Raw genomic sequence first — 15120 nt, forward strand, 5'->3', positions numbered from 1 at the left:
CAGCTGGTCATTTGCATCCTTTTTAGAGAGTGGTTGAGGACACTTGGAGATTTATCGGTGTCCTCAGGGTCACCTGAGTGGTGCAAATGGGTGTGGAGCCTTCTTGGAACTTCTGAAAGGACTTGTGTTGTGGATGGGAGACAGGGTGGTGTTGTGTCCCTCCCCGTCTGTTGAGAGAGGGATGATCAGTTTTGACACAGATGGCCTCCTTCACCCCTCTTTCAAACCAGCGGTCCTCTCTGTCCAAAATGTGGACATTGCTGTCTTCAAAAGAGTGGTCTTTTGTCTTTTAAATGCAGATGGACCTCTGAATCTATATTGGTAGGTTTGTTCTCCTATGTTGCGCCACGTGTTTATGAAGTGGCTGTTTTGTTTCCCCAGTGTACAGATCTGCATAGACAACGTCTATGGAGATTCTCAGTCATCCAGGTCACGGTTATCCCAAAGGTGCTTTTTTCAAGAGGCAACTGGACTTTCTGGTTTTTCTTTGAAGACGTTTCACTTCTCATCTAAGAAGCTTCTTCAGATCTGAAGAATTGCCCTGGAGTCACGTGATCCCCTCTGGCAACTTCTGACAAGCAAAGTCTATGGGGAAGTCTGATTCAATTAACAACCCTGTTACTAGGGTTAACAGCTGCAATGATTCACTTAACAACCGGGGCAAGAAAGGTCGTAAAAAGGGGCAACACTCACATAATGAATGTCTCACTTAGCAACAGAAAGTTTTGGGGCTCAATTGTGGTGATCGTAAGTTGAGGACACCCTGTATCTATTATTGCAGCCCAACCGTGTGCATTGATGTGCATCCTAGCTTCTCAAACACAAGGAATTTGTGTCTGTCTGTCTGTCTGTCCTCAGAACAGCTTTTCTTCTTCTTCGCTTGCAAAACATTGCTTTTTATCGTCCAACTGATTTAATTTCACCAACAGGTATTTAAATGACACTCGTGCACAAAGATTGTAGCTAGAAAAAAGGTGTGAAACTGAAAAATATGCAAACTTAGCTCATGCAATTATCAGGATGCACTAAAATAGTTATATATATATAAACAAACTATTCTAAAAATACGAGTTCCAGGCTTATTAGGCTTATTATTATCCAGGCTTATTAGTAAAGAAAGAAGCAGACATACTGCGAACTCCGGAACTTAAAATTTTAAAAGAATTAACATTTTATTTTACTAAGATTTCGTCAGCCATCTACTGACATCGTCAAGAGTATTAAACTACCATTACAGAGATCTCTGCTTTTATATGCCTTACATGTGCAAGGGCCAAATTGATTAATGGCATATAAAGGCAGAGATCTTTGTAATGGTAGTTTAATACTCTGATGATGTCAGCAGACGGCTGACGAAAGCTTAGTAAAATAAAATTTTAATTCTTTTAAAATTTTACAATTTTAAGTTCCGGAGTTCGCAGTATGTCTGCTTCGCTTAAATTAGAATGCACCGCACAGCTAACCCACGAGGGCATCTTTCTGGAGAGAGAGAGAGCACATCTGGCAAGGTTGGGCATAGCCACGAAATGCCCACAAGTGGTATTGGTGTGTAGCTACACAACATTGGAAACAATCCACGCCTTCTGTGTTTTTTTTATTCGCAACTAAGAGCCTTTTCTCTGCTTGTAGTTTCCAGGCAACAAGGTACCTTGGCAACTTATATTTCCCTTTTGAGCACCTGACTTTGGTCTTATCTCCCTTCCACTCCAATGTCATCAATAAATTGTCTTTTAATATCTCCCGTTCTGGAAAACAAGCCGGTTTTCCTATTTAATTTGACATCGCGGTGCAGTGTGTAAACTTTGCTATGGGATTAAACTCTCCACTTTATCCTTACTTCCCCTTCCAATGATGCAAATGTGCCCCACAGATGTTGTGTTTATTGCTTTAAAAATGCCACCTCCTTGTGATGTTGTCTTCATCATTTTCTCAAGCCTCCACCTGAAGCAGCTTAAAGTTGTCTTTAACCGTTCCAGTTTCAAAGGAGTAATATAGTCCCCTTCCTAGCAATAGATTTTGCCACACTTGACAAAACCTAGCATGAAGAATTAACAGTGAAATAAACTAGCATTAACAAGGAGACAAATTCTTTGTGTGTCTAATCACACTTGGACAAATAAAGTTGTCGTCTTCTCCTTTTTCTTCCTCTTCCTCTTCTTCCTCCTCCTCTTTTCTCCTTTCTTCTCCTTCCCTCCTCCCTTCTCCTCTTCCTCCTCCTCTTCTTCTTCTTCCTCCTCTTCTTCCTCCACCTCTTCTCCTTTTATTTTCTTCTCCTTCCCTCCTCCCTTCTCCTTCCTCCTCTTCCTCTTCTTCCTCTTCCTCTTCTTCTCCTTCCTCCTCTTCTTCCTCCACCTCTCCTCCTCCTCCTTTCTTCTCCTTCCCTCCTCCCTTCTCCTTCCTCCTCTTCTTCCTCCTCCTCCTCTTCTTCTTCTCCTTCCTCCTCTTCTTCCTCCACCTCTTCTCCTTCTATTTTCTTCTCCTTCCCTCCTTCCTTCTCCTTCCTCCTCCTCCACTCCTCCTCTTCCTCTTTGCATTTGATTTCACAACAGGCTACAATGTTTGAACCAATATATGGGTTAAGATGATGACGCCGTGAAGGGAGATGAAGCTAGATTTCTCACCAGGTAGAAAAAGATTAGTCACAGACACTATATTGCTAGCATATTTTGTGAGATGAAATAGATCTGGACTCGGAGCATATTTTTGAACAGAGGCCTAGATAGACAGGTGTCCTTAGATCGCAAGACCCAAATGGCTTCCTACGTAGCCTTTTAATATTTCGTGTTCCCGGAGGAGAGAAAACCTGTCTCTCATTCTGGATTGTATTTGTCTGAAGTGGTGTAGGGTTTCCTGCCTAAGCAGGGGGTTGGACTAGAAGACCTCCAAAGCCCCTTCCAACTCTTCTATTCTAAATTCTAAATATTTAATCTAATACTGGGGAAATTCAGGGCAATTTTCCCTCCATCAATGAATGGGGAAGAAACCTGCAGAAGATTGAATTATTTCTGACTCTACCCTCCACGCTCCCTTGAATCTCGTCATCAGTTGGAAAGCCAGATCCTATCCTTGGAAACGAGAGAGATCCTATCCTTTCCACGTGGAAGGATGCGCTTCCACAATGAGCCAGTTGCTTCTCTCTCTTTTATTTTTTTATTATTTTTTTTTACCGAATCCTTTTCCTGCCTAACACACCTCGGAGTGAGTCACAAGCCAGCTTGACTGCCCTCTCTGTTCCTAGCATCAGACATAGTGCCAAGAAGGCTTTAAAAGACTTTTTTAAAAAAGCCAATAGAAAAAAAAATAGATAAAAAGTGCTCCAAACTGTCAAAGAACAAAGAAATGACAAGAAACGTTTTTAAAAAGGAGGTGAATTGTTCCCGAGGAAGGGTGGAATTGGAAGTAGAAACTGGACATCAAACATTCAAACTTTCTCTTATGCTGCAACTAACAAAATAACAAGAGTTGGAAGGGACCTTGGAGGTTATCTAGTCCAACCCCCTGCTCACGGAGGAGAGCTATACTAGGGATTCGAACTGCTGAACTGCCCACCTTTCTGATCGACAAGCTCACTGTCTTAGCTACTGAGCCACCTAGTCAGGCAATGGATGGAAACTAATTAAGGCCTGGAGATTACAACATATGAAGAACGGTTGCAGCAACTAGATATGTCTACTGGTAATTTAGTGAAAATAAGGACCAGGGGAGACATGATAGCAGCCTTCCAATATTTCAGGAGGTGCCCCAAAGAAGAGGGAGTCAAGCTATTCTCCAAAGCACCTGAAGGCAGGACAAGAAGCAACGGGTGGAAACTAATCAAGGAGAGAAGCAACTTGGAATTAAGGAGAAATTTCCTGACCGTTAGAACAAATAATCAGTGGAACAACTTGCCTCCAGAAGTTGTGAATGCTTCAGCGCTGGAGGGTTATAAGAAGAGATTGGACAGCCACTTATCTGAAATGGCAGAGAAGGTCTCCTGCGCTACCATTTCAGACCAGTGACTGTCCAATCTCTTCTTTTTTTTTTTTAATTTGATTTATATGCCGCCCTTCTCCGGAGACTCAGGGCGGCTTACAATGTGTTAAGCAATAGCCTTCATCCTTTTGTATATTTATACAAAGTCAGCTTATTGCCCCCACAAACTGGGTCCTCATTTTACCTACCTTAGAAAGGATGGAAGGCTGAGTCAACCTTGAGCCTGGTGAGATTCGAACCTGCAGTAATTGCAGGCAGCTGTGTTAATAACAGGGTGCTTTAAACCACTGTACTACCAAGGCTCTTCTGAAAAACTTTTGAGCAGAGGGTTGGATTAGAAGAAGAAGGAGGTCAACTTAAGTCTCCAAAGCACCAAGAAGGCAGAACAAGAAAGAACAGATGGAAACGAATCGAGGAGAGAAGTAACCTAGAACTAAGGAGAAATGTCCTGACAGCGTGAACAATTAACCAGTGGAACTGCTTGCTACCAGAAGTTGTGTGTGAGGGGTTTTTTTGTTTTTGTTTTTAAAGAAAAGACTAGACGACCACTTGTCTGAAATAGTACAGGGTCTCCTGCTTAAGCAGTGGGGATGGACTAGAAGGCCTCCAAGGTCCCAACTCTGTTATTCTGTCCGTGTAAGAATAGCAACAGATGCGAAGTTGCCTCAGGTCTTCTGGGGAAACGGCTTCTTGTGAAATGTCGTTTTATCTGCATATATGGCGAAAGAATGAAGGAGCAATTCATCAGAAGCTCTGGCCACCTCTGCAGACTCTGAAGTTAAGTTTCCGTCTGTGTGACTCCCGAAATATGTGGCTTGGCGTGGCGCCTTCAACACCGCAACTTGTGAGGAAGCCGTGACATTAGGAAGGTCTCCGCACTTCGGATTTTTCTCAACCTCCTTTTTCTCATAACCCACGAAAAGCAAAGTTACGACGTGTGAGAGGCCCTTATCCCAACATTATTATTAAAACTATACGCAGTTGGAACTTTGCTGTCTCCGTCCAAGTTGATTCCTGGCCATCTGGCTGAATACTTACATCCTCGACTTACGACCACAACAGAGCCTCTTTCTGTCATTAAGTGAGACACCCGTTAAGTGAATTCTGCTCCATTGTATGACCTTTCTGGCCCCAGTTGCTAAGTGAATCACTGGGGCTGTGAAGTTAGTGACACCGTTGTTAAATGAACCCGGCTTCCCCCATTGGCATTGTTTGTCAGAAGGTCACAAAAAGGAATCAGGTGAGCCCAGGACTTTTGCAACCGTCATAAGTATGAGTCAGTTGAATGAATGAATTTATTGATTGATTGATTGATTAGCCCTTGGGCCATATCAAAGTGCAGAGTTCCAGAAACAAATCATTACAAAAGTTTGGTAAAACAATTTAAATGAAATTGGAATAGCGCACGATTAAAAATGCAGTTAGAATAAAATACGATCTAAAATGTCAGTTGCCAAGTGTCTGAATTTTGATCACGTGACCACGGGGATGTTGCAATGGTCGTGAGTGTGGAAAAGGGTCGTAAGTGTGGAAATCGGTCCCATTTTTCAGTGCCGTTGTAACTTCGAATGGCCACTAAACAAACAGTCGTAAGTTGGGAACTGCTTGCCCTGTTCTGCTTGCAAAAGCACTTTCTGACCCTTCAAAATTAGAAAAACGGTAAAAGTTTCTCGATTTAGCGCAGTGGCTTTGAATTCCAAATCCCAAACAAACAAATAAAAATTTAAAAACTCAAATGAAACCAATTTTTTTTAAAAAGTTTCTTTACAGCTACCACTTCGCCTGACAGCTGCATCCACAAAGACTTCTAATGGACCCTAATCCACTACAGAGTGTAAATGCTAATAGCGATGATGATACAGGCATCGTGGCCAATTTGCCTTCAATCAGCACATTTCCCAGTAAAAGTCCTTCCACCAAATTTAATTAAGTGCTTTTTGGCGGAGGAAGAAGCCTTTTTCAATTTTCGATTAGACGGAGATGAAATTTTTGTTCATTTGGGTATCCCGGATATCCATCGCATTCCCTTAATGCTTTTGGTGGCGAAGAGCCCTTATCGCATCTCAACGATTAATAATTGATACAGAAAATTTAGACGGACTGGTTTACAAAGGGGAGATCTCCCTTACCAAAATATCTATCTATCTATCTATCTATCTATCTATCTATCTATCTATCTATCTATCTATCTATCTATTTTTTATTTTTTTTTTGCTTTAATTTATATGCCGCCCTTCTCCGGAGACTCAGGGCGGCTTACAATGCGTTAAGCAATAGCCTTCATACTTTTGTATATTTATACAAAGTCAGCTTATTGCCCCCACAAACTGAGTCCTCAATTTACCTATCTTTGAAAGGATGGAAGGCTGAGTCAACCTTGAGCCTGGTGAGATTTGAACTCACAGTAATTGCAGGCAGCTGGTGCTATTTAACAGCACTTTAGTCTGCTGTGCCACCAAGGCTCTTTGAATAATATATTCAAATATATCGAATAATATATTGTATCTTATTTTATCTTATTTTATCACTCAATACAAATGTTAAACAGAAGAATAGATTGGAGCAAAAATTTCTTCAGAAAGTCTCAGAAACATGGCAGTTTAGGCACACCCAAGTCTCTTTGGGTTGATATACGATACAGGGAGTCCTCGACTTACAATAATTGCAAGCAGCAGATGTTAATAACAGTGCTTTAGTTCACTGTACTGACCAAGGCTCGCTCTATCTATCTATCTATCTATCTATCTATCTATCTATCTATCATCCATCCAGTGGTGGAATTCAATTTTTTTTCCTACCGGTTCTGTGGGCGTGGCTTGGTGGGTGTGGCAGAAGAAGGATACTGCAAAATACCCATTCCCACCCCACTCCAGGGGGAAGGATATTGCAAAATCCCCATTCCCTCCCCACTCCAGGGGGAAGGATATTGCAAAATCTCCATTCCCTCCCCACTCCAGGGGGAAGGATATTGCAAAATCTCCATTCCCTCCCCACTCCAGGGGGAAGGATATTGCAAAATCCCCATTCCCTCCCCACTCCAGGGGGAAGGATATTGCAAAATCTCCATTCCCTCCCCACTCCAGGGGGAAGGATATTGCAAAATCTCCATTCCCACCCCACTCTGGGGCCAGCCAGAGGTGGTATTTGCCGGTTCTCCGAACTACCCAAAATTTCCGCTACCGGTTCTCCAGAACCTGTCAGAACCTGCTGGATTTCACCCCTCCATCCATCCATCCATCTATCCATCCATCCACATCTATCTATCTGTCTGTCTGTCTGTCTGCTTTGTCGTTTCCAACATTTAGCCTGGAAAATATTTAGCTAGCTCCAATTTCTCCTTGCTTGTCCAACCTTACACTCCACCAAATTTCTCTGTAGCACCTTCTAATCCTTTTAAAGCAAACTTGAGGGATATCCAGAGGAAGGAAAGTGTAATTTTCTTAATGTTATGTGGCTCACTGATGGAAAGATCTTCTCAGATATTCTTCGATTTACAACAGTTATTGACTGTTCGAAGCTGCAGGCAGTTTGATTTACAACAGTTCGTTTAATGAGCAAAGTGTGAAGTTTCAACAGCACTAAAAAAACTGAAAAAGCCGTTTTCCACACCACATTTGTAGCCTCACTGTAGTCACATGATCAAAATTCAAAGGCTTGGCAACTGGTATGTACTTATGACAGTTGCAGTGTTCTGTGGTCACGTAACTTTACAAATAAAGTTTTATTAATTTTCTACTATTACATTTATTTAGTGCTTAATAAACATCGTGTTGTCTGGGTTATTTTGTTTCCTTAGCAATAACAATGCAGATTATATTCCTAATCTTTCCCCTTTTTTTCCAGCCATTGAGAAAATAAATTCCATGTTTGATAGTATTCTGTATCTTTTTTCTGTTTAATCTTCAATGCAAGGCTGTCCATTTCTGCAGAATCCAATATCTTCCTAATTATCTCTTCCTCTGATGGTATTTCTTCATTTTTCCAATGCTGAGCAAATACAATCCTCGCAACTGTTAATACATGCAATATTAAATTTTACACTTTGTTTATCAAATTTTTCTGATATTATACCTAATAAAAAAAGATTTGCAGACCTTCGGACCAGCAAAGTCAACGGGGAAATCCAGAGTCACTTCAGAATCATGTGACTCACTTATCAACCAGTGATTCACTTAACAACATTGGCAAGAAAGGTGGTAACATGGGGCAAAACTCACTTTACAAATGTTTCACTTAACAACAGAAAATTTGTCCGGAGGGGATGCTGCAATGGGTGTGTGAGAAACTCTCATAAGTCACTTTTTAAAGTGCCATTGTAACTTCGAACAGTCGCTAAATGAATTCTTGTTAAGTCTAGGACAGTGGTGGCGAACCTATAATGGCATGCATGCCAGAGATGGTATTCAGACCCCTCTCTGTGGGCATGCTCACCTTTGCCCCAGCCGAGCTCCATCGCATTTCTCCCACAGGAGGGAGAGAGAGAGGGAGGGAAAGAGAGAGAAGGAGGGGAAGAGAGAGAGAGAAAGGGAGGGAAGGAGGGAGGGAGGGAAAAGAAAAAGAGAGAGGGAGAGAGGGAGCGAAAGAGAGAAAGAGGGAGAGAAAGAGTGAGAGGAAGAGAGAGAAAGGGAGGGAAAGGGAGAGAAAGAAAGGGGGAGAGAGAGAAAGGGAGGGAGGGAAAGAGAAAGAGGGAAGGAGGGAAAGAGAAAGAGGGAGAGAAAGAGTGAGGGGAAGAGAGAAAGAGAGGGTGGGAGGGAGGGAAAGAGAGAGGGGGAAGAGAGAAAGAGGGAGGGAGGGAAAGAGAGAGGGAAGGAGAGAGAGAGGGAAAGAGAGAGGGAGAGGGAGAGAAAGAGAAAGAGTGAGGGGAAGAAAGAGAGAAAGAGGGAGGGAGGAAAAGAGAGGGAGGGAAAGAAAGGGAGAAGAGAGAGAGAAAGAGGGAGGGAGGGAGGGAAAGAGATAGAAGGAGGGAAAGAGAGAAATGATATTACAAAAGTTTTTCTTTTTTATTGTTGCTAAACGTAATATTTCAAAAGCAGGGAAAAAAATGAAGGGGTCTAAAAGTGCATTTATTATCACGTTTTTCGTAGAACAATTAGCTGAACTCTGCCTTGTTTATCATTATTTTAAACCTCATTATTCAGGTTAAATTGCCGTGTTGGCCCTTTGCAATAAATCAGTGGGTTTCGGATTGCAGTTTGGGCCTTCGGTCTCTAAGAGGTTCTCCATCACTGGTCTAGGAGCACCTTTCCCTTTGGCTGGTTCTGTTTTCCGCCAAGTTCTCGAGATGTTGCCTCCAACATTTTGGCCCAGTTCCTGGAAAGCGTTTTCTAAAAGCCATCCGGGTCTCCCCCTTTTCCTGGCTCTGTCCAAAGGCAGCTGTAGCTACAACCCTTCACAATCTGTTCGACTCCGTTGTGCAGGAACACAGGAAATAAAAAATGGGATGGGAATCAAGGATGGAGGCCGCCAACGTCATGCCAATAGGATTTCCTGCCAGCTCAGGATGGGAAAGGACACTTCCAACTCGTGGCGTCTTCGGCCCTTTGCGTGGGTTGGGCAGCAGAGGCAACATTGCAACCAGCGCAACTTCAGCTCGTCCTCGAATTACAACGGTTCGGTTAGTGACCGTTGGAAGTTGGCATTGAAAAAAGTGATTTAGGATGGCGCGGAAAAAAAGCGGTGCAGAAAAAAGTGACTTGTTGTGACCCTTTTTCACACTTACGACCGTTGCGACCTCCCCATGGTCAAAATCTGGACCCTTGGCCACTGACTCGGATTGACCCGGTGTGTGTGTGTGGGATCACACAATCCCCTTTTCCAGCCAGATTTGCTGAACAAGCATGTGTGACAGTGGGGGTTCGGCCCGGTTCGGCCGAGCCAGTAGCGGTGACGATATGATGTCACCGAACCGGTTCTCTTTGTCCAGGAGTTGGGCCCTCCCACACGCCTCCGCGTTATTCCTACCTTATATTTCTTTATTTTTAGCTGCGCACGAAGAGAACTGGTAGTAAAGCCGGTTAGAACCCACCACTGGTGTGTGACTAATTTAATTGCAGGGACTCGCTTAAGAGCTGCGGCAAGGAAAGTCATAAAACGTGGCGAAACTCCCTCAAGAAACTCCCTCGCTTAGCCACAGAAATTGTGGGTTCAATGACGGTTGTATGTCGAGGATTCCCTGTACATTAAAATAAGAGTTATAATAATGAAGACTGTTGGGGGGGGGGACTTTCTTCATTTAGACCGGAGCATAAACGCATTTCGGCAACGGGTTTTCTCCTAGGGTTAGGTCAGGGGTGGACTGCTGGGGGTTCACAGGGGTTCGGCAGAACCTTTAGCTAAGATTCTGTGCAGTTCGGAGAACCCGCAAATCCCACTCCTGGCTGGCCCCACCCACCCCATCCCACCCATCCCAGGAGTCCTCACATGGTCCGTTTTGGATGCAGGTAAGTGCAGGGCGTGTGCGAAGGCTCAGAGAGGGCGAAAAATGGGCCTACCGGAAGTTCGGGAAGGCCAGAAACGGGCCCACTTCCGGCCTCCAGAGCCTGAGGAGGCCGTCTTTGCCCTCCCAGAGGCTCGAGAAAAACCTCTGGAGCCCGGGGAGGGTAAAAACGCCCCCTGGTGGTGCAGTAGGCCGACTAGGCCACACCCACCCAGCAACCATGTTGGGGGTAGGCTGGCGACCCCCAGGGGGAGAGCCTTCTCTGTGGGGGCACCTACCCTCTGGAATCAGCTGCCCCCTGAGATAAGGAGGATCCAAGACCTCGGTGCCTTCCGCCGTGCCCTTAAAACCTTCTTTTTTCAGCAAGCTGGGCTGGCTTAACATACTTTTTTTAATATTTTTTAATTTTTAATTGGTTTGTTATCTTAAATTAATATATATCCTTTTAATTGTTTTTAATGTTTGTATTGTATGTTTTTATCTGGCTGTACACCGCCCTGAGTCCCTCGGGAGAAGGTGCGGTATATAAATTCGAGATAAAATAAAAATAAATAAAATAAAACCAGGCAGAAAACCCCTTGCTAAAACTTTTGAAACCCACCCCTGGGTAAGGTCCTCTAGGAGTAGGGAAGAACCCCAAACCAATCCTTTGTAGACCCCCCTCCTCTTTCTCTGTCTCTCTGTCTCTCTCTCTTTCCTTGCTGGGATAATCACACCATCATTTGTCTTTTCTTGGGACAATGTGCAATGGACAATGCAGGCCTGTTCTCCATCCCTAGTCAGAAGATCCCTAGCAAGGTTTCACACCTGGGCAGGAAAAACCAAAGGTACAAAGTCCAGATTAGGTGAAACCTGGCTCAGAAACAGTCACTGTGAGAGGGACTTTGGAGTCCTAGTAGACGATCCCTTAAACGGGAGCCAGCCGTGTGCGGCAGCAGCCAAAAAAATCTAATACAATCCCTGGTTGTATAAACAGAGGCACAGAATCAAAACCACGTGACGTATTAGTACCGTTTTGTAAAGCCTTAGTAAGGCCACACCAGGAATACTGCAGCCAATTTTGGTCGCCACATTACAAAAAAGATGTTGAGACTTTGGAAAAAGTGCAGAGATGAGCAACTAAGAGGATCCAAGGCCTGGAGAAAAAATAGATGAAGAACGGTTGCAGGAACCGGGCATGGCTACTCTAGAGAAAAGGAGGGCTAGGAGGGACATGATAACAGGGTTCCAATATTTGAGGGGCTGCCACAAAGAGGAGGGGGAGTCAACCTATTCTCCAAAGCACCTGAAGGCAAGGCAAGGAACAATGGATGGAAACTAATCAAGGAGAGAAGCAACTTGGAATTAAGGAGAAACTTCCTAACAGTGAGAACAATTAACCAGCGGAACTACTTGCCTCCAGAAGTTGTGGGTGCTCCATCACTGGAGGTTTTCAAGAAGAGATCGGACAGCCACTTATCCCAAACGGTCGAGGGTCTCCCATTCCAGACAAGTTGACTGTCCAATCTCTTCTTAAAAGCCTTGAGCAGGGGGTTGGACTAGAAGACCTCCAAAGTCCCTTCCAGCTCTATTCGGATTGATTGAAGGCAGCCCCCAGCTTCCCCAGAAGCCCTTCTGCCAGATGTTCAATGGGGGGGGGGAAACCTCGCTTTCTTGCCCGCCCCCCACCCCCAACAAATCCAGCGAGCTCCGAGCGCACCCGCTCCGATCCTCTTGGAACCAGCCCTTCTTTGCGCACCGTCCCCCTTCCCTCTCCGTCCCCGGGACTCCCTGCGCCGTTCCAGGGCGCGCTAGCCAGCCAGGTGGCTCCCCCTCCCTCCCTTGCACCCCGGACCCCCGCCCGGGTTTCTTGCAAAGCCCACCCACCCACTGGCAGCCCCGAACCCCGCCCGGGTTTCTTGCAAAGAGAGCCCCCTCCTTTCCTCCCCACTTGCTCGCCTCCTGCGCGTCCGGCTTTGCGCGGCTTCCCCGACAAAGAGAGGCGGCGACGGCTGCGGAAGCCGGCAGAGGCGGTCGCTGGAGGAGCCGAGGCGGGGCCGGCTTGGAGCCTGGCGGTGGCGGCCGCTCCTCCTCGGCTTTGATCCCCGCCACCGCCTCCATCTCCGCCCAGGGAAGAGCAAAGAGGAAGGAGGAGGAGGAGAAAAAAGAGAGAGAGGGAGGGAGGAGGAAGAAAGAGGAGGAGGAGGAGAAAAAGAGGAGGAGGAGAAAAAAGAGAGAGAGAGGAGGAGAGGAGAAAAAGAGGAAGAGGAGGAGGAGAAGAAAGAGAGGGAGGAGAAAAGAGAGGAGGCGAAAAAGAGGAGGAGGAGAAAAAGAGGAGGAGGAGGAGGAGAAAGAGAGGGAGGAGGAAGAAAGAGGAGGAGGAGAAAAAAGAGGAGGAGGAGGAGGAGAAGAAGAAAGAGAGGGAGGAGGAAGAAAGAGGAAGGAGGAGGAGAAAAAAGAGAGAGAGAGGAGGAGGAGGAGAAGAAAGAGAGGGAGGAGGAGGAAAAGAGGCGGAGGCGGAGGCGGCAGAAGCAGGGAGCGGCTGTTGCGCCCGTCGGACTCCCCGCTTCCCGTGCCCGGGCTGGGTCTCTTGCGCTCAGCCAGCCGGCCGGCCGGAGGCGGAGAGAAGATGGCCGGGGCCGAGGCGGGACTGACCGCCGCCGGGCTCCGGGAACAGCCGCCGGGGGACCCCGGGGGCTCGGCGGGGCTTCCAGCCGCCCCCGCCGCCCAGGGCGAAGAGTCGTCGGACAGCGAAGGGGAGCCCGAAGGACCGCAGAAACTCATCCGCAAAGTCTCCACCTCGGGCCAGATCCGGAGCAAGGTGGGCGCGCCCCGGGGCCGGCGGGGAAGGGGGAAGGGGGGTCCCGGGCATCCCCCGGCAGAGGGATGGAGCCTGCCCGCGCTCCTGCCTCGGGAGCTGAGCGCAGCGGCGCCTGGTTGCCTGGGGCGGCCGCCTCTCCTGCTCGCTGCTCCGGTTGCGCACAGCCGGAGGAGTCCCAGCCGCCTCCTTCCCTTCCCTCCCCAGCCGGGCCGCGTCCGGGAGACAGAGACGGCGGTCGGGGGGCGTCCCGGGTCTGCCTGTCTCCGCTTCCTGCCCCCTTTTTTTCCCCCCACCCTCCGGAGCTCTGGCTCGCCTGGCTTGAGCTGGAGAAACCCGGGCGCGCTCCAGATGTGCTGCGCTTCCATCAGAAGGGAGCTGCTGGAAGGGAGCTTGGAGGGCATCTAGTCCAACCCCCACTCAAGGAGGAGACCCCCGTACCAATTGAGACAAGGGATTTTCCAGGCTCTTCTTAAACCCCTCCGGTGATGGAGCACCCCTCAACTTCTGAAGGCAAGCTATAGGGAATAAGAGAGTGGGAAGGGACCTTGGAGGTCTTCTAGTCCAGCCCCCTGCTCAAGCAGGAGAACCTAGACCATTCCAGACAAGGGATTTGTCCAGTTTCTTCTTAAAAGCCTCCAGTGATGGAGTGCCCACAACTTCTGGTGGGAAGCTGTTCCACTGGTTAAATTGTCCTCACTGTTAGGAAGTTTCTCCTTCATTCCAGGTTGCTTCTCTCCTTGGTGAGTTTCTATCCGTTGCTTCTTGTCCTGCCCTCTGTTGCTTTGGAGAATAGGTTGGCCCCCCCATCCTCTTTGTGGCAGCCCCTCAAATACTGGAATACTGCTGTATTGTCCCCCTTAGTCCTTCTTTTCTCAAGACTAGCCGTACCCAAATTCCTGCAATCTTTCTTCATATGTTTTAGTCTCCAGGCTTTTAATCATCTGGGAGAACTCCAGAAGAAATATAGAGAAAGGCAGCTGGAAGTTTGCACAGAGGCTTCCCTTGAGTTGGATTGGGGGTGAGGGGGGGTGGGGAGGTGGAGTGGGGGTGGGGGTGTCCTCCCAGGTCAAAGAGTTTTCTCAAAGCACCTTAAAAGTGCAGCTGGGACCTGCATAATGGAGTGTCTCCATAGACACGTAGCTGGAAGGGATCCAGTCATGGTAGCCCAAGGCAAGGGGGAAGCAGCTGTGCCTTTTGTTGGCCACTTGGGAGTCTAGTTCCACCTTTCCATTTTGCCAGTGTGGTAGGTTTCCTGGCTAAAAGCCACCCTCCCTTCCTTCATGGCCGTGATGACCCCATAGCTGAGTTCCCGTGACCTCTTCACCAGCTGCTCAACCAGCCTCCAGAAGGCTGGGATGGAAACCAAGGAAATGGCAAGGGCTTGTCTGGCCTAAGACTGAGCTACCAGCAACGCCAAAGATGATTTGGTGACAGACAGACAGACAGAAGAATATATCAGCTGAATGTAACTCCGCATTGGGGATAGGAAGGGCATCCGGCCAGTAAACACTCAGCTCCACCACGCAAGGGATTATGGGGTCATTAAAAGAGATAGATAGATAGATAGATAGATAGATAGATAGATAGATAGATAGATAGATAGATAATAGAAGATAGATAGATAGATGATAGATAGATAATAGAAGATAGATAGATAGATAGATAGATAGATAGATGATAGATAGATAGATAATAGAAGATAGATAGATAGATAATAGAAGACAGATGATAGATAGATAGATAGATAATAGAAGATAGATAGATAGATAGATAGATAATAGAAGACAGATGATAGATAGATAGATAGATAGATAGATAATAGAAGATAGATAGATAGATGATAGATAGATAATAGAAGATAGATAGATAGATAGATGATAGAAAGATAGATAATAGAAGATAGATAGATAGA

The 15120-nt window shown here is 46.4% G+C and overlaps 1 protein-coding gene across 3 annotated transcripts in view; it reads left to right on the plus strand.

Annotated features, from left to right (window-relative positions):
• Nucleotides 1–12549: 12549 nt before the first annotated feature.
• Nucleotides 12550–15120, plus strand: part of DGKH (diacylglycerol kinase eta) — a 99540-nt gene continuing 96969 nt past the window's right edge. For 2 of the 3 annotated variants that reach the window (XM_087895573.1, XM_087895571.1), the window contains exon 1: nt 12616–13208. In XM_087895573.1, the coding sequence (XP_087751699.1) occupies nt 13017–13208 (192 nt within the window). In that variant the 5' untranslated portion in view covers nt 12616–13016. Of the gene's footprint in view, nt 13209–15120 lie in introns of all 3 variants that reach the window. The other variant, XM_087895572.1, reaches the window with a different exon arrangement.

Source organism: Pantherophis guttatus, chromosome 5, assembly GCF_059756535.1.
Source record: "Pantherophis guttatus breed Tessera chromosome 5, ASM5975653v1, whole genome shotgun sequence".
Taxonomy (NCBI): domain Eukaryota; kingdom Metazoa; phylum Chordata; class Lepidosauria; order Squamata; family Colubridae; genus Pantherophis; species Pantherophis guttatus.